Source organism: Oryzias latipes, chromosome 6 (genome assembly GCF_053564925.1).
Source record: "Oryzias latipes strain Hd-rR chromosome 6, Olatipes_Hd-rR_3.1".
Classification (NCBI taxonomy): domain Eukaryota; kingdom Metazoa; phylum Chordata; class Actinopteri; order Beloniformes; family Adrianichthyidae; genus Oryzias; species Oryzias latipes.
Genome location: NC_136242.1, coordinates 26,539,244 through 26,562,859, shown reverse-complemented (window position 1 = coordinate 26,562,859; position 23,616 = coordinate 26,539,244). Strand labels below are relative to the sequence as shown.

The window sequence follows — 23,616 nt, the reverse complement described above, 5'->3', positions numbered from 1 at the left end:
GACGAGCCTTCACTTTTACTGGCTTTAGCAGGGGGACATGTCTGGCACTGCAGGATTTGAGTCCCTGGCGATGTAGTGTGTTACTGATGGTAGCTTTTCTTACTATTGTCCCAGCTCTCTGCAGGTCAATCACTAGGTTCCCCCCATGTGGTTCTGGAATTTTTGCTCACTGGACTTGTGATCATTTTGACCCCATGGGGTGAGATCCTGTGAGGAGGCCTTGTTGGAGGGAGATTCTCAGTGTTCTTGTGCGTCTTCCATTTCCTAAGAATTGCTCCCACAGTTGATTTCTTCACACCAACCTGCTTACCTATTGCAGATTCATTCTTCCCAGCCTGGTGCAGGTCAACAATTTTCTTCCTGGTGTCCTTAGATAGCTCTTTGGTCGTGGCCATAGTAGAGTTTGGTGCCTGACTGTTTGAGGTTGTGAACAGGTGTCTTTTATAGAGCTAACGAGTTCAAACAGGTGCTATTACTACAGGTAACGAGTGGAGGACAGAGGATCCTCTCACAGAAGAAGTTACAGGTCTGTGGGAGCCAGAAATCTTGTTTGTTTGTATAGGTCAGTGTTTTTCAACCTTTTTTGAGCCACGGCACACTTTAACCTTGACAAAAATCCCGCGGCACACCAGCATCCCAAAAAAAAAAAAAAAAAAAAGCAGAAACTCATAGTCTGTTTTGATCTACAGCCCCCCCCCCCGGCAATCTGACGTGCATTTTTGTGATAATTGTGGCAGAAAAAGCAGGAAGTTGCAGATGTTTTTTCTAAAAGATGTAATAAAAGTTAAGTTACATACACACTGTATGTTCGTTGTGTTTTCAAGACGCTGTCCCTTTAAGCCAATGCATCATGGGAGATGTAGTGTGAAAACTGCGAGAAAACGGCAGAAAGACTCGCGTCTCTGAGCTTCATGGTTTTGTTCACTTGTTCCACGGTCTGATACCGGATTCTGTGGAAAGTTACACCGCTAAAGACGAGCTTTAGCTGGTGTTTTTGTCGGAACTGACTGAGTTATGAGCTAAATTGGAACAAGGAAGTGGAGACTTTAACCACTTCTGATTGGTCAGACTGATGACATGTGATTAAGCCTTCAAGAATGATTGGTGGAGTCGTGCAGACAGTAAAAGCTGCGGGACTTTTCCTTACACAGTTATAGCTGCAGCTATTTCGCGTTACCGTCATTCTTATCAAAATGTCTTTAATAGAATCAAATAAACACAACGAAAAAAGTATTTTATGATCGTTTATATTCCTAACTACTCAGTGTTTTATCAGGACCTGTTTGGATGAACAAAGAGCTGATTTCCTGGAGATGGTTAATGTTTTTAGATCAGTTAATGAGGGCAATTTTCCACGGCACACTTGACCATCTCCCACGGCACACTAGTGTGCCGCGGCACACTGGTTGAAAAACACTGGTATAGGTGACCAAATACTTATTTTCCGCTATAATTTACAAAAAAAAAATTCAAAGATCAGTATGCATGAGTTTCTATTCTGATGTCAGGGCTGTTGAACATTAATTATTATAGAATGTGTGAAGTGATAGGTTGACTTAAAAAGTGATATTAACAAAAATAAGACAAAAGCTCAATAATCTCTAAAAGAAAAAAAGTTAATGCTAAAACACACTAAAGTAAGTTATAAATTGGTTGTTGTTTTTTTTTTTTAAAAGGAACAATTAAAAAAATGTTTAAAAACTCAGATTATTGGGAAAATACAAGATAATAAACTTTCAGATGGCAAAAATCAACATGTAGGCAAGGCTTATTTAAGTTTTGAAAATAGTCAAAACAAAGGGTTAATGCTACATTGGTTACAAAAATGGGGGGAAAAAACTGCTAAAAACAAAATAATGATCTCCTCAAAAATGTTAGAAGATGCATTGATACAACTTGAGTTCTTAAAATAAACAGATGTTGTGGGACACGGTGAGCACTGAATGAGAAATAATGTAACTACAATGAAGGATTGCCAGAAATGCATAAAAACCAAACTGCAATGAATATAGGATGAGGTAAAAACATGAAAATTTTATAAAGATTACGAAAAAGTTGTTAGTTTTCTGTTTTTGTGTGTGTGTCTTGTTATATGCTAGGAGTCAACATCCATTGTGAGAGCTGAACAAGAAAGGTTACAGGACATGGAAAGAGAAGTTCTCATTTAAAAAAAAGATTAAGGTTTCTACTCATTTTTTATATTCAGTGTGATTCTGTTGTGTTAAATTAAGGCAAAAATCTGAAATAAATGGACGGAAATTCTCACCGAGGTGACGTATTGTATGTCCCGGCACAGTTTTGTCTCCCGTGGAAAGTCGGGCAGATCTAAGAAGTTGTCCACCACCACTTGGCCAATCAGGTCATGGCGCGAGAACCTGTCAAAGTCATAAACGCTGAAGTGCAGCTTACGGCTGGACAGCTCGGCGTATGCAACAGGAAAGAGAAACACCTCATCAAACACTGGGTTGAGTGTCTTTCGGTGCACCTTGGTCTGGTGTTTTGTTTTGCGGTCAGGCAGCAGGTAAATCTTAACATATGGATCAGAGGTCCCTGAGAAGTCCTTGGCAGGAAGGTCCTGAGCCCTATGGATCTTCACGATCAGTTGCTCCAGATCAAGGTCAAATTTCAGTATGAAGTGAAGACGTCCGCAGCTGTCTGTCCTGCGGCCGTCTTCTGCATCCACCGAGCGCTGCTTGTAGAGCTCCGGCTTGATGCGTCCCAAACCGGACAGCGAGTCCTGACGCTGAAACTGGGTGGGGTTGAAGTCAGGGTTGGATAAGTTCATCTGACGGCGGATGGAGTTGTGCCTGTAAGTTTAATGAGACATTCACACAGCTGTGTTGGAATCCTTGTGGAAAAGCATATCCAAACATTTAAAAAAGGGTTACATTAGGTAGATAATTACATTAGAAAACAAAATTACACAACAAACAACCATTTTACAGGTATTTCTGTAAAGCCTTAGTCACACGTCATTAAAATGGAACATGATTGTTTGGCTAGTGTACCATGAAGTATTTGCAATCCAAATGTAAGTAGCACATACCTATGACGTACGGGTGACGCTGTCATACGGTGCCCTTATGCCACACTAACTGTTCTTAAGGTGTGCTTACTGACCAAGCAAAAATGCTGCACACAGGGGGTGTACAGGTGATACAGGTGAAAAAGTTCTGTACAGCATGCCTGCCTTTCACCTACTTCTTCCTTACTTACTGTTGTGTGTTTACTACAACCTTTCACCCTTACACGAACAAGGCCTACGACCTGGATGATTCCTGTGGAACATCTGTTTGCCCGGTACAGATTTTGCCCATTTTTTACCCACAGAAAGCCCATATCCACCCGTAAGCGCAGTTGTGACTGAGGCTTTAAAAACAGCAGGAGCCCTCCAGTGATGAAATCAGGGCTAAACCTTAGCCTTGCTTTACCTACAGACACAAAATTAGCCCTTTCTTTTTTCATTTTTGCCTCCAATCAGTAAACCTCATTGTTTACAAAGTGAACTCAAAGTTCTCGTACGCTTTGTCTCATTCAAGCTAAAAAAGAACAGTTCAGAATTGGTACGCTCATGATGAATGCGCAGCTTTGAGAGATGATTTGTTCACGTTTAAAAGTCCAGCCACATTTAAAATAGAAGTATTGCACTTTGAAACGTTTTACAAACCTCCCTGTGATTCTTTAAATCAACTTAATGCCAAATGTTTCTGAGCAGTTAGGGAAAAGGCCTAAAATGTGGGTCATGGTTGGTTATTTTAAGCTACAAGTGGGGAAGGAAATCCTCACGATAGGCTCGATCTTACACTTCAGTGTGTCACTTTTCCTGTATATTCCCTGAAGCCTGATCTTTTTCCCAAATGTATCCCTGAAACCAAACATCTGGGTAGAGGGGGTTTCAAGCTGCACACCAAATTCGTAGTGCACTGACCGTACAGATGAGGTGGGCTCAGTTATCTGTCTCTGAACCCGGTCCCTGGCCAGAGTGTGAACTTGGTTTTTCTCCAACTTAGTCTGGCTCTCCAGAGGGATGTCTGGGGATGTGTGGCTTATCTTCAAGGCTGACTCTGGAACAGCCACAGCCGATGGGGGACCTGAGGTGTCCTTCATGCAGCCATCCTCACTGTACTCCCTCTCCTCCCCATCCACCTGCACAAAATACATCAATGTGTCTCCCAAAAACAAAAGTACCTTTCCAACGGATAGACAAAAAACCTGATTTGTGGCACTTTTCCTAAAGATGATTAACTAATTTATCAAAACAGATTCATTTTTCCAATTTACAGAAAAACTGGACATTGCTAATGTTCAAAACCAACATGGGTGTCATGTAAATAAACCATGTTTTTCTGCATGTGTTTAAAATTTATACCTGTGTTCAAAGGCTGCATTAATTTTCTCTATTAATATTAGATGCATACTGTAATCAATATCTATTGTAAATTGAACTTTTGTCTAACGTAATCTCAAAATAATTACATAGTTTGTTTTTTAAGTTTTTATGTATATATTTTTAGCCCAAATCCAAAACCGTAGCTCACAGCCCCTCACACCCCAACCTAACATTACTGATTCAACAAAAATGGCAAGCAATATTGGAGCTATCTAAACGTACAACTTTGAGCCAGATTCCAGCTCAGGCACGGAAAACAAAGACGGACATGGATCTATTCGTCGGCAAGTGAATGCATCAGAATGAAGTGAAGCAAGAAGCTTGTGGCTTGCTGTTGTGGCTTCTACTTTACTGCTACAAGCTTTCTCCAACAGCATTTTTTCATCTGCTCCTGATTCACCACAATTTGAAGAAAGAAATACTAAGAAATTTAATCTTAAACTAAATTTTGCCATATACAAGTCCTACAACATGAGAAAATTGCCACAAGAACATGTTAAAACACCAAGAACATGATTTTCATTGGAGTGCATCTTGAAGTTTTTGCCATATTCATTCAGCAGACAGAAAAAAACAAGAACTAGAACTTGTCTTATTAGTTCTTAGTATGTTATCCGCTAAATCTGAACAGATTTCAAGCCTTGTTTTACCAAAAATACAGAGCCATAAGCGATTAAGCATAAATTTACACAGCACTGTGCAGATTTTCTTGCTCTGCTTATTAAATTTTTTAGGTTTACTTCAAAATTCTTTCAGCCATAAAAACTGCATTGAGAAAATCAACAATGAAGACAAAATCCTTAATGTTTCACCATGTGAACGGCAGATTTGAGAATTTTTCACCAAAAGTAAAGCAAACCATAAATTCTGCAGTTTGTCATATGATATTTAAATAAGGAGAAATACAGGAAAAAACAAAAATGTAACACCTACTGAAAAACGTTTAAGATAAAACATCATGGATGAGCATAAACAGTGAGAACATACAGTGAACATGTAGACGGTAATTTAAATCAGGATCTTTTGCAATTGCTTTTTGTTTTTGTTCACTGCATACATGTTGATTTGGTTTTTGTTTCTCCCTCATTCCACATCTTTCCTTCTTTAATGCATTTGTTAACCTGGTTAGATAGAATTTGGTACCTTGTATTTAGTTTTTACAAAAAATGTAAAATATATGTATATATATATATATATATATAAGTAATGACAAATGTGTTAAACCAAAAAGATGGGAAAAGTAAAAAGAATATGTTAAAGTAATCAGAAGTTTATTTAGTCCCATACTGAATTTAAAAATGATTGTGTCTTTGAGATACATACATATATTTAGACTCAATTATTTTTAATGTAATGTTTTAACACTTTTTTTGGACCTTCACATATATTTCCTGGAACTTTACCTCTGTTAGGACTGGCTGCTGGTCCCCTCCCAGGAAGTGTGCCCCCTTCAGGGCATCTGGGAGGAAACGGCCGCTCAGTGGTACCCAGCACAACTTCCATGAGACAAAGAGGGAGACGCTGAAGAGAGCCAGACCGCAGGTGGTCACCAGCAGGGACAGCAGGCTCACTGAAACATCTAGAGAAGAGGGGCAGGTGCTCAGTGAAAGCGGAAAAAGTCTGGCACGCACAGGCCTGCGGCAGAGCTCATGGGAGGACGGTCTCAGTTTATTTAATGTTAAACTGAAAGGAAAATGTAAAAAGCACATTATACTTTTATTATGTAAAAATCCACCTCCACCTGCTTAGATTAAATTAAATATCTAATGTAAATGTTTACATCTGACATTTGTAACTGATTACCATCCTAGCCATAAAAGTCCCACTCTGATCATCTTGTGATCTGTTGTGAAAGTGTTCCCATGGGTCTTCTAATTATGATTATGCTGTTTTTGGCCAAAATAAAGAAAAAACTTTTTTTTTTCTGGGACATCGTTTCTGCAGAGCGGCAGTAGATCATTAGAAATTTGTCTCCAAGTTGTGGGTGGGATCATTGGCGCAGAATAACCCCGGCCCCCTCTTCTCCTCCCTGTTAATGAGAGCTCTCTACTTATCGGCTATCTTACAGCCCCTCACACCCCAGACCTGACATTACCAATGCAACAAAAAAATGGCGAGCTATATCAGTCCTATCCAGCCATACAGTTTTGAGCCAGATGCTGCTTGGAGGCGGAAAACAAATATGCACATGGATCTATTTGTCTGCAAATGGATGCATCAGAATGGAGCGGAGCAGGGAGTTTGTGGACCATCCATCGTATTTTATAGGTAACAAATGTGATGGTTTTTTTACATTTTTTTGTCTGCTCCTGATTCCCAACAACTTGGAAAAAGAAATAGTCAGAAAGGCTATTTGAAGCTTAATTTTCTTTATATGACACTGAACCGCACATTGCTCCTGAAGGTTACAGATTGGTGCCAGTGTTGGTGCCAGTGTTGGCATTCAGTGTGTGAATGTGTGTGTGCATGGGTGAAAGGGACTATATGACATTTACCATATTTATGACCATCTTCATTAGAAAAATGCCTCAAGATGATGTTAAATAAAACAACACCCCAGTTTTCATCAGAGTGGGACTTAAAGTGTATTTCTTTTCTGGTTGTTTTGATACAACAGTATACAGCATACATATATAGTATTTGTTTTTGAATTTGTGCCCTTATGAAAAATCATGTTATGACTTCCACAGCTGTTTTCCCCAAGGGTTTCCAAAAGCTCAATACTGAGCTTATTCAACTTCTCAGGGCACACAATCACTCCCACACATAGACTCACACCTAGGGACACTTTAGAGTAACCAATTAACCTATGAAGCTTGTTGTTTTTTTAACGAGGAAGGAAACCAGAGTGTCCATGCATGCATTAGAACATGCGAACTCCACACAGAAAGATTCCAGCAGGGATTTGAACTAGGGCTGGGCCACCATGCAACCCAGTGACTTTTCCTGGTCACTTTTGGTTAAAAGGGTTTGGAAAATGACTGAAATCAGAGTTGTGCATTTGAAAAAGAATAAAAAAAAAATCTTCTTAAGATTTCCTAAAATAGGGGTAATGATTAAGGAAAGTCTTATCACCATGCAGCCTCTTCTGTTGGACTTTCATGTGGTGATAAAGCCTCTAGGTCATCCAAGAGCTCAGCAACCAAACTGAAAGTCTGTGGTGCCATCAGATTTGCTCATCTATGACCTGGGTCAATAGAGTCCATATAAAGGGATGCTGCTCTCCAGAAGATTGATGTCTGTAGATTGGCAACAATATCCTTAAATCAATAGAGCACTGAAGTCTGAGAGCTGCTTCATATGATAACTTTAGGACTGTTCTAAGATGAGCACAATGGATTACTCCACTTTAATGCCCAGCTGCCTCAATGAAAAAATACATCTTTTGCAGACTATTTTCTCTGTCTCTGTAAGGAGAGAATTTTCCTCAAAATATTCTTTTATTGATCTCTTTGTTCTCTATAAGTGACATTCAAACATTGGAAAAATGCACAACAGGACTGACAGATTTCCCATTGGGATGGAGAGAAGTTAGCCTTTTTAACTGCCAGGTGATGCCTTCATGAAGACTCGTAACGTTCAGTAAAACCTTTTTCCTCTTAAGCAGTCTGTCAGAAAGTTTTACACAACCCTTACTAAATCTGTCGGTGGAGGTAAGGATGTTTTTTTTTGCAGGAAAAGAAAGAAAGATGAGAGCTCTCTCTGGATCTTTCTGTCTGCCATTTTCACACTGAGTGTCATTTTGGATCAAATTCAAACAGAAGAAAGTTCAGCAATAGTCAGACCAGAACATTCAAGAGTGGTCATGAAGTCAGGAGAAAAACAAGCTAAAAGCTTCTTTTTTTTTCATTTGACCCCGAAATGTAGAAAAACGAAACTATATTTTCTTATTAATGAAACCATGAACACACACCAAATGTACACTTAAATAAACAATTTACAAAAGACTGTGTAAGGCAGCAGGCAACAGGTTGTAATAAAGCATTTTTTAAGATATCAGAGCTTAAAAAATAAATCTAAAAAAAACATGCAATTTAAACTGGACAAAGGAGATTTTATTAGCAATAAAGAAAAACGTATGAAAGTATACAACATAAACAGAATTACTATAAGAGAAGTATTGTCACTATATTCTGTGGTTTAACTGGAAATGCATGAAGCATGACGCTAGTTCATAATGTTCTTAAAAAGACGGTGAGGGAAAAGATTTAAGAACTGAAGGATCTTCTTCTTTTTCTTCTCGGGTCTTCACAGCAAATCATCCTCCTCCATTTTATCCTAATCTCTGCATCCACCTAACTCACGACTACCTCCCTCATGCCCTCCCACTGTATATCTATGAACCAACCTCCTATGTCTTCCTTAAGGTAGCTCATCTAGGAACTCTATCAGTCCCTCCTCTCAACAGGTCCAAACCATCAAGCATCACATAATATCAAAACCATCATTAGTGCAGTAAAATAATTAATTGACATCAAAAACCAAATACTGGAAAGAATTTCCTTCATGTTTCAGATAATTTCGTAAAATCTTCAGGCTTTAATTTTAACGCCTGCATAGAATCAATTCAAAGGACTTATTTTTCAATGGAATAATATTACATGGCTGCATAGCAACAACCAGCATTGGATTCTTCAGTAAAGAAAGTGACTCATGGTTACAGAGATCAGCTGCTGCCCGAATTCAATTCAATTCAATTTTATTTGTATAGCCCAAAATCACAACAACAGTCGTCTCGATGGGCTTCGAAGTGAAACATGAACTCAAAAGGATCACGAATACAAAGAGTGCAATAGTAAAATACTAAAAAGAACTAACAAACTGACTAAGCTATACTGGCATCCCTGCCCTTAGACCCCCCTTCGCGGTAAGGAAAAACTCCCAAAAAACCGGATTCCGGAAAAACGAAGAAACCTCAGGGGTGCCCACATGAAGGAGGGATCCTCCCCCAGGACGGACAGGCGATTTACCAGAACTCAAAGAGAAGAATTTACTTATCTAAATCTACAACTACACATTTAAAGTCCAGCAGACGAGCTTCATCCAGCCGTGGTTGGGGGGACAGTCAAAGGCGCGAGTCGAGCCGGAGACAGGAACCACAGCCAGGTGTAGGAGCCTTCACATTTGCTCCAGTGGGGAGCATCCCGGTTGAAGGTGTGACACAAATGTCAGCAAAGCGACTGGATGTTTTAAACATCAAGAAAAGCAAACATTGTTTTTCTGCTTTCATGTTTAGCTTTGAAGCTCAAGGTTTGAACCACCCAGGGTGCACCACACCTTCACCAGACAATGGCTGGATAGGCTCCAGCAACCCCCAAAATGAAACAAGAAGGTTGGGAAAAAGAATGGATGGAAGCTCAAGTTTACTTCTTTTAGGCAAATTTCTATCCTTTGCTCTGCAGTTTGAGTCCTTTACAGACTAAAAAATAAATAGGTTAGTAGGGTATTGTTTACAAAAAGGAAAAATAAAGAATTAAAAGAATATAAAGTTACATTTTCATTTTTATTTTAAAATTTACAAAAATTATAAAAACGCATAGTAAGGAAATGATATACTGTATAAACTTTTAAAAAAGTAAACAGTTACAAAGGATAAAACACAAAAAAGACATTGTTTCTAAAGGAGACAGAGTGAATAACTGAAGACCAAAATACAACTAAAGAGTATTGAATGTTGCATCATAGGCAGAATTAATGAACAGGTTGCAAACAACATACCATTTTTTTGTTTGTGCTTGAATAGCCAGCTGGTTGAATTAAGAAAATACCAAACAAAGAGAAAAAAATAAACTAATGAATGAATAACAGGAAGTCCAAGAATATAAATCACAGGTCAGATAACACATCCTGCAGTACAAGGATTGTGTTTTGGTGGCAGGTCAATTTGTTTAAAATAAAAAATAATAATGAAGTAAAAATTAGTGCAAGGTCAGAGGTATGATCAGTGAAATGTAGTTCTCTGTTTGCAGATGTGCCCTGGGACCCATCTGTGATGAATGCAGCTCAGAAATAATGTAGGATAATGCTCTCAGCTGGAACAAACCAGCTCACAACATTAGAATTTTCCTCTCTAAATAACCACATTTGCACTTTTCTCCATATTAAAGTCAGACTAAAACTATAGGCAGCCTCATTGTGGTTTGATTGATGCAAAAGAAAAACTGTTTTAGCCAGCTTCATTTTGAAGTGATTTGAAAAGCTGCCGTCGGTTAATTGCATGCTACTAATCAGTACGCTCACCCATTACTGAAGGAAGTTTACAAATTATAATTAAAGAGGTCATGTTGATTAGTGTAGATGGAGTCTGTGAGGTTACATGTGGAGAATGTGGGTTACATACAAGATACAGGTTTGAGTGCAATATTTATGTAAAAAAGAACTGTGGGAAGTAAGTCAAAACAGAAGCCCTCTTCATCTTTAATTCTTATTTAAACATTTATGAAGTTCATGTTTTAAGTTTATTTATTAACTAGATGTAAGAAAAGGGACAGTTTTACTTGTTCTCACTGGTCAGTTTGTTTGTATGTCCCTTTTCGTGTGAAAATTAAGAAAAGGTTGAACACAGGTTTATGATTTATCCATTTTCAGTTTATTTTGAGTGATCCCTTGCTAACTTCCCTAATCTAATTTAACATTTAGTTTCATATTTAAACTAAGTTATATTAACTATTTAATGCTGAAATCTCGGGTTGTGACCAGAATACTCTCGAGTTATGTTTACTCCACCCTCAGCAAAGCAAGTTCAAGCGGCTACTTCCAATAAAGTCTAGGCGCCCACAAACGCATGTTTTGGGCTTCCACGTTCAAAACTCTTGCATTCACACGTAGCTTCACAGGTTTCTACAATCGTTTTCAGGCTTTATGCACCATTTTTTTGTTCGCTTTCTTCAGCTAAAATAGTTTTTTGTTATGTTGGGGACCCCTGGTACTTGTTCTACTGCTTGCTGGTGTTAGCTATTTTAGCATTTTGCATGTCATTACAATGTTTTCCATGAACCTCTCTTTTTTTGTTTCATTCAAAATTGCTCACTAAATGTTTTTTCCATTGCTTCCAGATTCTTGAATCCACACTGAATAATGTTGGAAATAAAGCACTTGAAGGCCAAAGGCGAGCTGACACAAATCCTGTTGGTTCTGGGTTTTGGAATCTGTGGCCGGGCCTTTAATAGATTCATTTGTATTTCTGAGATCTGAAAGCGTGTCGAAGTTGCTTTGTGGCAACCTTTCAATTTGTCAAGATCTGGTTCATCACTCCAAGGTCTCCTACTGCTCTGCAAAATGCATGACGATTATTAGAGCCAATTTCTCACTGCTCTGTCCTTAAACACCGTTTTTTGGGTGTATTTTGTTGTTTTTTGTGGGGATTTTTTTTCTTTTCGTTTTTTTGTTGCATTGCTCAGGTTGATCTATTGTGCTACAACATTTTAAATCACAATGGAAAAAAAACTACATCACTGTTCAGTTTCAAATGGAATCAGGACATGTTGACTGCCTTTAAAACTATTGGATGTAGTGAAGGTTTAACATCCATCCTTCAAAAACAAACCTGGACCATGCTTGAGTACAAACTGCTACAGAGAAAATATTTTTAAAACTACTCTGCTTTTATATTTGTTAAATATGTATGCTAAACCCTCATAGACTTTTACCTGTCTTCATTTCTTTTTTTTTACATTTTAAAAAAAAGATATCAAAATATAATTTTTTATATACTCCTGGCATTTTGGCATTATAATTAGCATTTTCAACACTGTTCAGTTTAACCCTTGTGTTATCTTAGATGACCCCACCCTTACATTGACGTGTTCTCCCTACCATGACAAAGGTGGATAAAGGTGGAAAGATTTCATGTAATCCATGGACACCAGTGAAGATCACAAATCATTGAAGAAAAAAGGTTCAGCGCACTGTCTAGTGGGTCTAGATGACCCAACTCCCAATGTTAAAGTTCCTAGGATAGCACAAGGGTTACCTCAGTTTTCTTGTGCCTTTGTCTCTTAACTTTCAGCCACAAATACAGATTTTTAAAACCCACTTTAATGATTTTAGCATTATTCAACTGTTTGTTTTCAGCTTGACACTCTGCTGCAAACCGTCCCAATGCACGCTGGAGGTTCTGGCTTGATGGAGCCAACAGGACAACATCATCTGCAAAGAGCAGAGAGGAATTCCTGTGGTCCCCAGACCCCTCCGGCCCCTGGCTGCACCTAGAAAATCTGTCCATGAAGATTATGAACAGAACCGGTGATAAAGGGCCACCCTGCCAGAGTGAAACATGCACCAGGAACAGGTTTGACTTACTGCCAGCTATGTGAACCACTCTCCTGCCACAAATGGACAAGTTTAAAAACAAATCCAATCCATTGAATATCTTAGGGTCACTCACGAGTGAGGGAAGATTGGAGTGTGAGATTGACAGGCGGTGTTACGGCTGTGGCCGTATCTGGTTTCGTATAGTTCTGTTTGTTTTGTGTTTTGTGTATTTGATTTGAATCAGAACGGGACTTCAGTGGTTTTTGTGGATCTTTTGTTTGTATGTCTGTGTGATTATTTTCAGGTGTGATAGAAAGGGTGTGGCCTCCAATTGGACCAGGGCTGGTGGAGGCAGCCTCAAGAGGCCATGAGAAGGGAGCCTTGCAGCAACAGGCTTCATTGCAGCTTGGCCCTCGTCTCCATATGGTTTGTGTTGCACTTTGTAGTTTGTGGTTTCGTGTCCACTCTGTTTAGTCTTTTGGTTTGTAGTTATTTTTAAGTGAAGCTGTTAGGGGGGGAAATGCCTTTTATTTAGTACTTTGTTTCTCCTGTTTTTGTTAGTCTAGGTTATAAAAAAAGTATAATGTGCGTGTAAATGTGCTCTCTTTCAACCCCATGAGACCTAATGATGCAAATATGAGTCGAACCACTTCAGCACCAATATTACCTTAAGTTAGCATCTACATGTAAGGAAAAACATTCAGTCTTTCTGTTTTCAGACTGAATGTTTGTTCTGTAAGGCATACAATTACTGGCTTTTTACTATTTCTGCCAAGTAGAAAAGAAGAGTTTCTATCACAACATAAAATGTTTTTTTTTTAAACATTTTTATACATAAGACTGAAATGGTGTAATGCCAATTACACCTGGTCATCAATCCCATTGTTATGTGTCAGTATTGTGCAAAATATCCCAAGCTTCCTTGAATATGAACTTAAAGTAACCAAAACTGTTTTATTAGCTGAAGATGTTCCTTTAGCTCTACTAAACATTCCACTGCAAGAATCAAAAAGGGTAAATGGATTTGTTGAAATCTCCTAAAGAATTTAACCTCAGTTTACACTGTTACGGGAGCCGGCGGAATGACCTGGTGATTGTTACAGAGTTATTGTCTCCACAGCGGCTAATGCCGGCTACTGTCCATGTGGGAACATCCAGGTAGTCATTACTGCTTTGATTTACGGTCAACTTCCCTCTGGGGAGCTGAGCGTGGATTCATATCAGTAAAAGGACCACATTGAACCAGGGGGAGAAGAGTCATTAGGTTTATTGGTCTCACTCAACGCAATCACCAGAAACTCAAAGATTTCCGAACCAAACGGCTAATAATGTCATGTTGCCCGGCAACACTCACCCGAAAATTTAATCAGCAGGGTTATGAAAGCTAACCTGTTTCTACTGACATTTAATTAATCCTTCAACTTGGAGACCGAGAAACGAAGGTGCTTTGTGTGCGTCAACTTAAGAATTAAACATCTCTCCTATGATTGGGGTTTGAATAATGTTTGACAAGAAATTATTGAGGATGTACAAATTGACTTTTTTTTTGGATAAAACGAGTTTGTTTTACAAACAACATTGTTTTATCTTACAAAAAAAGCAATTGAAATATTGGAGATAACTGCTCTAAAAATATACAATCACGAAACAAAACACGTTTGTTACATTTTCAAAACATTGTGCTTTCTAAGCTTCATCTACAGCAAAAAAAAATCTGCCTCACCCCTAAGTGTTTGATTTGACTAAGAAAATTATTTCTGGCTGTTATGAAAACAATCAACATTCTTGAATACTCAGTGAGACAAATCCAACCAAAAAGGAGCGATTTATATAACAATGATTTTATTCAAGCAAACTAGTGACTGCTTTTTGTAAGACTGGTGGTGTTTCGCTTTAAATTTGAAATTTACAAGGCAATGCACAAATAAACCAAATGCATGATGATCAATTAAAGATCCTCATGTTTATTAACAACTCTGTTCCTCATGGAGAACTCCTGAAGGATTTTTTGAACCCCCCCACAACCACCACCACCACGTAATTTGGTTTACATGTTATCCTCCTACATGAAGCTCCACCAGGCGCTCTCATAATCAGACACGCTGATTTAGGGGAATAGTCAACTCACCCACTGCTTGGTGCCCAAATGTTTCAGAGGGCCTGGTCTAACACAGAGCTTGAATATGTATAAAGAAAGAAAATCTGTTTTCAGTGACAGAGGAGGGCAGAAAAGCACCTGGAAGAAAGACTGGAGGGGGAAAATGAGCCTGTTCCTGCATAGCATTAGAATAATTCCAGTATGCATCTGCAGCACAAACCTTCAGAGGCTCAGCAGATAGATTTAGTAACATTTGTTCCAAATTTTGACCTTAATCTTTGATGGGTAAGTGAAGGAATTTGACTGAAGTTAAGAAAAATAGTGATTTATGAAACAAAGGCTGTGTGTAAATTCCAACCTTAATCCCTAACTACTAAAAACTATGTACTGCGGGAGTATGTAGTGCCCTGGTTTTTAAAAGCATTTTGGACACCTTGCTCACTATTTCATTTTCTCAACGGCGAACATGACATCATCGATTTCACAAAGTAAAAATCTCAGTGATGTGAAAGTTTTGCGACGACCCTTTATGATTCCACTGTGTTCTGAAGATAAAAATGTTGATGATTTATAAACAAAAAACATTTAAATACAATTTCTTCGCAAAAATTGTTCAAACGCAATGCATTGTGGTCTATATTCAGCAATCAAGTGGGCATCGATGCACACTGGTTTTTCACAGAGACGTCTAGGAAATTTCTGGGGCACTCGATTTTGGAATTGTAGATTCAGACAGCATTCAAAATGACGAACGCACTATATAGTGCACTATATGTATCGATTAGTGAAGGAATTCGGACACAACTTAAGTATTTTAAAAAGTACTTTGAGGTTTTTCAAGATTCTTCAAAAAACGTTTTTAAGTACAATTACTATTTTCCTCAAATGCAAGGAAATGGTTTTGAGTGAAATCAGCAACATGAACATTTGCTGTTTCATTAAAGTGTTGCAACTTAGAAATTAAACAGATCTTTTGGGTCAGAAAATATCAGAACAGTTATTAATTTTGTTGTTTTTATTTGTATCTCTTAATTTACCCATGTGATCTGCCCATAGAAATCCATACGTTACAAGAATGTTTATCTATTTGTTGTCCCTCAGTCTTTAAAATATGTCCACAGGTGTATTCATTTTTTTTTTTTACAATCAAATTTGCCAAGTAATTAAACAGAGGAAATGGAGGCAAATTCACCACAGGAATCCTGTTCGGTGTGAATGCATCATAAAGCGTAATCTGCATTCCCCTCTGTTTATTTTTATAATACTACTTTCCACGGAGGTTCTAAATTTTCTTCATGTGATTGGCTTAGCTTTGTTTTTGTCTCTTAAATATGATCAAAAATATGATCAAACATAATCCATAACAAATCTCCTAAAGTTGCTGACGTTATCTCAGTCCTGTCTCAAACAGATCTCAGTTTAGTTTCTAGGAATCAGAACGATCAATAAAAGTTAATTATGACTGACTGGAGAGAAAAATTCAAAATCCATGCTGTGCAAAATTGTGCAACACTTGCACCACATTCCTAAACGTTACATGTAAAAATCAATATTTTTTATTTATTTATCAGAAAGTGTCCATTAACCCAGTTTAAGCAGATGAAAACATCTTTGCAAGATTCTAATTTGTCTAATATCCAGCAAAAATACAGCCGTTAATAGAAAAAAATGAGGTGTATGAGGGTGTTGATTGATTAAGGTTTTGCTTCACCGCACTTGTCTTGATTACATTAGGTTTAGTTGCCAATCTTTATTTTCTAGAGTGTATTTAAGTTTGCAGCTTCTGTTTTGTCACATTCTTCTCGTCTCAAAATGTTTTATCCAGGTTTTACAGTATCTCTGTTGAAGTTAGTCGCATTTTTTTGTTTCAGGGTCTTAAATCATGTAATTGAATCAGTTGGTTCAAAAGAGCCCAAGTCCAAGAGGTTTGTTTTTCCAGGAAATGATTTTAACTGCATAGCTTAAAGGGAGGCTACACCAAATGATTAATATTTTACCCAGATTTAGCACCAGTTCATAACTTACAAATGCTATAATATGAAGCACCTCAGTTTTATCATTTCAGAGGACTAGCAAACAAGTCTCTGGACTTGGGCCCTTCTTGAATTAAACAGGGGCGCTGCTATATTGGATAACTTGCGCTGCCATCTATGGGATAAAGCTAAACTGATGCAAGAGAGGCCCAAGCCCAGGAACTGTGCATTTAAATGTCAAACATACTCAATTCATTACAACAGACTTGGGACTTTTTTGCACATAATCAGATAGCTTTTCCCTTGAAGACCATAGAACATATAATATCTATATTTAAAAAAAATTGTGGACTTGGGCCCTTTTTGAACTAATCGATTCAATTTACTTGTGAAGTAATTTGATTTGCTGTCAAATTTGTCTCCCATTTCCTGCATCTGAACCGCCACAAACAACAATACATGGCAATTTCTATTTAAAAATGGTTTTAAATGTGTTAATTTATAGGCACTTATGAGATCCAACTGGTTCCAGCCTTTGCATCTCAATGAAAAACTGGTTTCATTGTTGTATCTCGTGCCATAATTGCTAACCTCAAAATTTAAACAGAATTCTCAGTGAAGCTTTTAAAATATCTCTTAGCATCCAAGGCGGGTCATTTTGTCCTCGCTCATGTTTATGTGAAGCTTCAAAGATGAAAAAAAAAAACACCACAGCCTCAGATGAGGACTTCTGCTAATATCTTTGATACTTAGATGTGAATAACAATGAAAGCTGTCACCAATTTCCATATTTTCCTACAATTTTGCATTTTTAACCAACCAGAGCCCAAGGACATTCAGCAACAAGCAAAACGTTCCTCCACCAATGATACTAGAGGCTGAAAGTTTTCAAAAAAGTAATAAACATTTGAGAATTTTCCGACGAAATCTTTTTTGTGAAATATGAAATTTGCAACAGCACCAGAAACATTATGTGAACATGTTTTGGGTCTCTCCCGGGTTATCTGGTGGCTCTATTTTTGAACCACTTGTTTGAATCCTTTTCCAAAGTGGGAGACTCCTCAAACTTTCAGTGATGTTCTAGTTTCTCCCCCAATGCTCTGAGGGACAACTGGCTGTTGTGAATCAAACAGTGGATGTGTGTTTGTGTGCGTTTACAGTGATCTACAAGAGGAAGTGGGTCACAGCATCTCCTGGGAGCCGATCTGGTTGCATGAACCTCCTCTCCATCATACATGTTTAATTATAGATTATAACATGTTGAAAGGCGGCGGCTATTCATAAAAACCTACATTTATTAATGAAGAGGAGGAGAAAACCCCTGTGTTTCTCCAGTGGATCAGGTTGAGCTGCTGCACTGTAAAACATTTCGAATTTTGAGTTTACTGTCCACAGCTTTGCAGCTGAAATACAGAACTTTTTGGGGTACTTAAAAAACAAATTATTTTCTTCATGTTTCCTCATCTTTATATTGCAGCAGCACAAGATGGTATGGCAATACTTTAAAGGCCTAAAGTTGTGGGGTTTTGACCTCTCTCTGGTACATATTCTGGGTACTTTTATATTAATAAATTGTTGTAAAGTTTACATTTTAGTTTCTAATTGTTAGAATTTTCCCATCTGTGGATGTGCAGACTGATAATGATGAGAAACATTGGGTGGGGCTGTCTCTCTCCTTCCGTGTGTGCTTCCCAGGATGAAGAAAAGAGTCATAAATGAATACTGCTGTGTGCAGAATAGATTCTGCAGATGCAGCTTCTTTCTCAAAGCCAAGAAAAGATCTAAAAATGAATGTGTAGATAAAAGGAACAATCAGGTCCTTCATGTTTTCTCTTTTATTTTTTGCATTTTTCAGTCATATTCCCCTGAGTTTGAATGAGCCCCAAAGCTGAAGAATTGAAGCTTGCTCACAACTTTCATGGAATTAAAAGTTTTCTGCCTCCACAGTGAAGCTGCTCATGCAGACAGAGCTCTGACCTGAGTCCGTGTAGCGCGGTCTGGCCAGGTCCCTGAAGTGGTAGATGTAATCCAGGCAGTTGTCGTCCTGCACTTCTCCCTTGGAGCACAGGTCGGACAGCAGTTCCAGCGCCTTTCGACAAATCTCATCCTCTCTTTCTGCAGGCATTGCCTTCCAGCATCCTTCTGAATGATCGGCCACTCCGGCGTTTCCTCCGCCTCGCTCTGGCTCTCTCTGGCTCTCTCTGGCACGCACTGGCAGCAGCGCAAAGGCGCACGGGAACCGCCGCGGCTACACCCTGGGATGCACCCTGCGCGCTCTGTGCATCCGCGAAATCCTCTCAAAGGTCAAATTTATCCAGATTTTTCATAAAAGTATGTTAAAACAGACAATTTGTGGAAGTTTTATTTTTTTTTTTTTTTATCGGAGTGAAAACATCACGACTTGCTGCCCGTGGTGCTCCCGTGCAGCTGCTGCTCGGAGAGGCTGCTGCTTAGTGCGCGCTTCTCACAGTGCGTTAGGATGCAGAGAGACAGGAAGTTCTGCCTCCACCAACACTCCTCCTTCACATCCACCCCACCATCAGACCCTGCCACATAAAATCCCTTCTTCCTCTGGATTGAAACAAAGATATGTTACCTCCCAGCATGCAAATACACGAGTAATGAAGTTAGAGCCCCACGCTCCCCTGGGCAGCAGATGTTTCACTGTAGTGTGGGGGCCCTAACACCTGGGAGGGTGCACGAGCATGACCTTTACTGACATGAGTAATGAAGGGCGAGAAAGGCGGATAAATGTCACAATACTGCCCCGCTGAAGGAGCTCATACAGGCTTTCTGCGCGCGTGGCATTTTGTGGAAGGTCCTTTACGCGGAGGAACAAACAGCACCAAGCAGCCGCCTAAGCTTCTGTTGTTTGTCTTGGATAGGACTAAATATTCATGAAGCTAAGCGCTTTGACAGGGATCTCACTCTGAGACGTCAAGAAAGAAAGCAGAACACAAAAAACCTGCCTGTCTCTCTTTTACACATTTAATATTTTTGCATCTTATTTAGAATAATTCCCCTCAGAGGGGTAACTTTCAAAGGTTTCTTTTATTTCTATTATTATAATTTTTAGCTAATAAAAACTTGACATTTATATCTAGAAAAAAAAGAAAAATATTGAAATATTGAATAATTCATTGAATACTATTTAAACAAAACATATATATATTCTACACGGAAAAAATATGAAAATGTTTACTGTTGAATAATTTTGGTTTGATTTATTTTCAAGAAACAGATCAGACCAGTTTGTGGATCTGCTGAAGCTCATGGATGCCCAGGTTGCTCTGAAACTAGCCTTTTCTCAGTTTTTGAGTTTGGTCTGGGCTTTAGGTCACCTTACGTTAGGTCAACTAACCAAACAGTGTAACTTGGATTGAAGATCATCTTTAGAAAATAACTCTGTTAACCTGATCCAGCGAACCACACTAGTGGATGAAATGACTCCTCAAACCTTCAAGAACCCTTAAATTGGACCTCAAGCAGATTTGTTTTCTTCCTACTCTGAGACTTTTGTTTACTAAAGTTGCGTCAACATTTACTTTAGTCTGAAAATTACACTTTGGACCACAGGGCAGTTCAGTCTGGTATGTTCAGTTCTTTGTCTAGCCTCTGACGTTGTCTACTGTTTAATATACGAATGTGACCGTTTATCCTTTGGATCCATCTGTGCAATAAAGATCTTGAAACGTTAATTTTCCTGGACTGCACAGTGGGTCGGTGGTTAGTGCTCTCAACTCGCACCTAGAAGTCTCTGGTTCAAATTCATGTTTGCATGTTCTCCCTGTTCATGTGTGGATTTCTCCAGGCTCTCTGGTTTCCTCCCACAGCCCCTGCAATAGACTGGAAACCTGCTCAGGGCAAATTCTGCCTTTACTCAAAAGCTGGGTTGATTCCAACCGCCTACTGACCCCAAAGGGGATACAGTGGGATTAGAAAATGGATGGATGGTTAGTTTTCCTCAAAGAAATTTGTAATGGTTAGGATTTGGGACTGACTTCTTCCTGACACCCAGTGATGTTTGAGGTGGACGCACAAAGCTTCACTCAGACTTGAATTTTCTGCATCTCCTTTCATTCGAAGAGCGCTCTTAAATGATTTGATTGCAGCTCACATAGCAGGAGAGCTCTCACAATAAAAACACAATGACTTAATCTCATCAGACTCTGAACAAACTGTTTCAAAGATGCTTTGATGGATTTTGATAGATAACTCAGAGAGTCAGGATGAGCCATTATGAACTGTTTGATTTATGAAACTGCCAACCTCCAAAGTGCAGATGAGTTCAGCTACAAGCTTGCGTGTGTATTCTGTGTTGTCAGTATGTAAGAAGCATTGTAATTAAATAAGGTAAAGCTGCATAAGAGACTTCATATCACATAACTGTGAGTTTGGGTCTATTGAAAGTTGCAGTGCAGCTACAACTGGGGCTCCAAAGGGGACTATAGTGGACCCTCTTTCTGCTCATATTGTGGATGTCAAACTTTAAGATTGTCTCAGAGTCCTGTCTCATACTAAAGTATTGAAGCTGCTGTGGTGGGATATGTGAAGTATCTCAAAGGGGGGAGCACAGAGACTTCATGCAGTGAAAGCACCTGCCTTCTTCTGAACATCACAAAGTCTTGAGAGCTGGTGGTGGCCTTTAGAAAGTCAAAAACATCAGTTTCCAAACTGGATGAAAGAAGTCTGCTGCTGTTCTACAGGTACCTCAGAAATCTACTGGATTGGAAGCTGGACTGTTCACTCAGCACAGACAAAACCTACAGGAAATAGCAGAGTTCTTCCTGAAGAGATCGAGGTCTTTTGATGTTTGTTGCAGAATGCTCAGACTGTGGTGGTGGGCACCTATAATGTTTGCTGCAGTCTTGTGGACCAGCATACTTAAAACAAGGGATGGCAGGAGACTGGATGGAATGATAAAGTCTGTGAAGGAGAGAACAGAGCTTTTTTCAGGCTGTGGCGGAAGGGAGGCTGAAAAATTAGTTCACAGCCATCATGGATGACATTATCATCCTCTAAACAACACGCCACATTGGCAAGGAAGCAGTCGAGCCCACTGTGGTGCAGAACGGAGAGGTGAAGGACTCCATTTGCTCCTACAGCCATCAGACTGTGGCTTTGTCATTCCAAGTCTGCTGTACAAGGACAAATCTGGATAGTTGTTTTTTTTTCTTCATACTTTACTTTGAATAGTAGAAATGTAACAGCTAGTTTATTTAGCTTTTACTGTTGTACGCTGTTGAACAGTTGAATTTCTCAGCTTGGAATCAACAAAATGCGTATTCAACTCTACTCTAACATGTCAGTTTTAGTGGTTTTCAGCCACAAACAAACACGTAAAACACTAAATCACCAGAGCTGTGCTCAGCATTCATCTCTGCTCAGCAGTTTGTGTGTGGGAGCTTGTGTGGGTGTGTTTCAGCCTTTCTGTTTGTTTGTATTTCCATACACATGTGCACGGAATTTGTTCACTTCCAAATAAAAGTTTCTCTGACTGTGTTTACTTTCAGAAGTGCACGTGGACACACGGGTGCACCTGCACGAGGATGTGGGAGAGTTTGGTTTAGCATTTATTGCAGGATGCAGCCACGGCTTGAAGCCAGCCCAGCTGCCTCTGAGGAACTGAGGGCTTCTGTTCCGCCGTGTTTTCAGCAAAGCTCCTCAAACAGCAGCATCCTAATGTGCGGTGGTTGAAGGGACAGCCTTGATCATTCTGCAATTCAAACCTTAACACTATTAACCTCTTTGTATCAGACACCTATGTTACCGTGACTATAATTCGGAGTTCAAGGAACAGTTCTGATAGAGATAAAGAGGGACAACCTACTAAGCTGTGCCATTTTTTATTTAAAAAAAAGTAACTACATAAGGTTACTTTGGTTACACAGTGGGTTAGCACTCTCGTCTCTCAAGAAGGCCTTGGTTCGAATCTTGGCTGGGACTAGAGGGCTGCATTGGGATTGGGTCCCGCCGGGTCCCGCGGGACCCAACGCAAATCTCGCGGGATTGGGCGGTTTGAATTGTACTACGGGCGGGAGCGGGCGGCAAAAAAAAAACTCTCCGGGATCAGTTTTGCCATGAATATCTCATGAATATATAATAGTGGACTACGTTAGGCTGTGCGGCTGTTGGAGTCTTATGTACTGAAGCTCCGTGAAGGCACCAGGTAGAGACGCCCAATAGCCACTGTCATCTAACCTGTTGTTGGGGGTGTGCAGCGCCCCGCCCCGCCTCTTAGAAATTGTGTTCTTTAAAGCCTGATACCGCGGTCGCGTATGGGCGGAGCTATCAGCTAAAGTTCTGGTCTGATCGCTGCATGGAGCGATGTGTGCATCAATGCATGGTAGACACGAAGAATGTGGAGAGATCAGGTTTATTATTTTAAAGAGTTCTGCTTGATAATCATGTTTCCATGTTTTAGTTCATAGAATCATCCCAGAGAAAGTCTCTGCTTCAACTCCCGCAGTGAAAGCTGCGTCTCAATCTGACGCCGTGTTTCCATCTCTCTGACAGAGTTTGAAGCCAAAGCCCCTCCCCCGCCTCTTTACCTGCTTTTCCTCTCTACCTGTTCACCTGTTCACATCTTCTGCAGCTTAGAGTTATTTTCCCCGCGCTCCCAGTGTGTTCTACACAGAGAGCGCAAAATACGGTCATAGCAGGTTAACACGTTAGTCGGAACGCTCTAGCGCAACAGAAGGATGAAAGAGCTGTCAATCTATCTGGCAACACTGCGCGGGATAAGGAAGAAGCAGAGGTTTCCTGACAGGGACATGATGTCAGTTGATGAAGCAGAAAAGAACCTCAAACGAGGTTCATCGTGTTCAGATCTGCGTGCCAATGCCCCACTGAGGCGCAAAACAGCAAAAACGGGAAAAGGCTGAAGCTAAAAAAAAAAAAAA

At 39.5% G+C, this 23,616-nt stretch overlaps 1 protein-coding gene across 2 annotated transcripts in view; it reads right to left on the bottom strand.

Annotated features, from left to right (window-relative positions):
• Positions 1-19,396, bottom strand: part of syt9b (synaptotagmin IXb) — a 38,919-nt gene extending 19,523 nt beyond the window's left edge. For both annotated transcript variants that reach the window (XM_023955941.2, XM_004069735.5), the window contains exons 1-4: positions 18,692-19,396; positions 5,794-5,969; positions 3,929-4,146; positions 2,267-2,807 (exon numbers count right to left, since the gene is read on the bottom strand). In XM_023955941.2, coding sequence (XP_023811709.1) covers positions 2,267-2,807; positions 3,929-4,146; positions 5,794-5,969; positions 18,692-18,839 — 1,083 coding nt within the window. In that variant the 5' untranslated portion in view covers positions 18,840-19,396. The remainder of the gene's footprint in view (positions 1-2,266; positions 2,808-3,928; positions 4,147-5,793; positions 5,970-18,691) is intronic.
• Between the last annotated feature and the right edge of the window lie 4,220 nt (positions 19,397-23,616).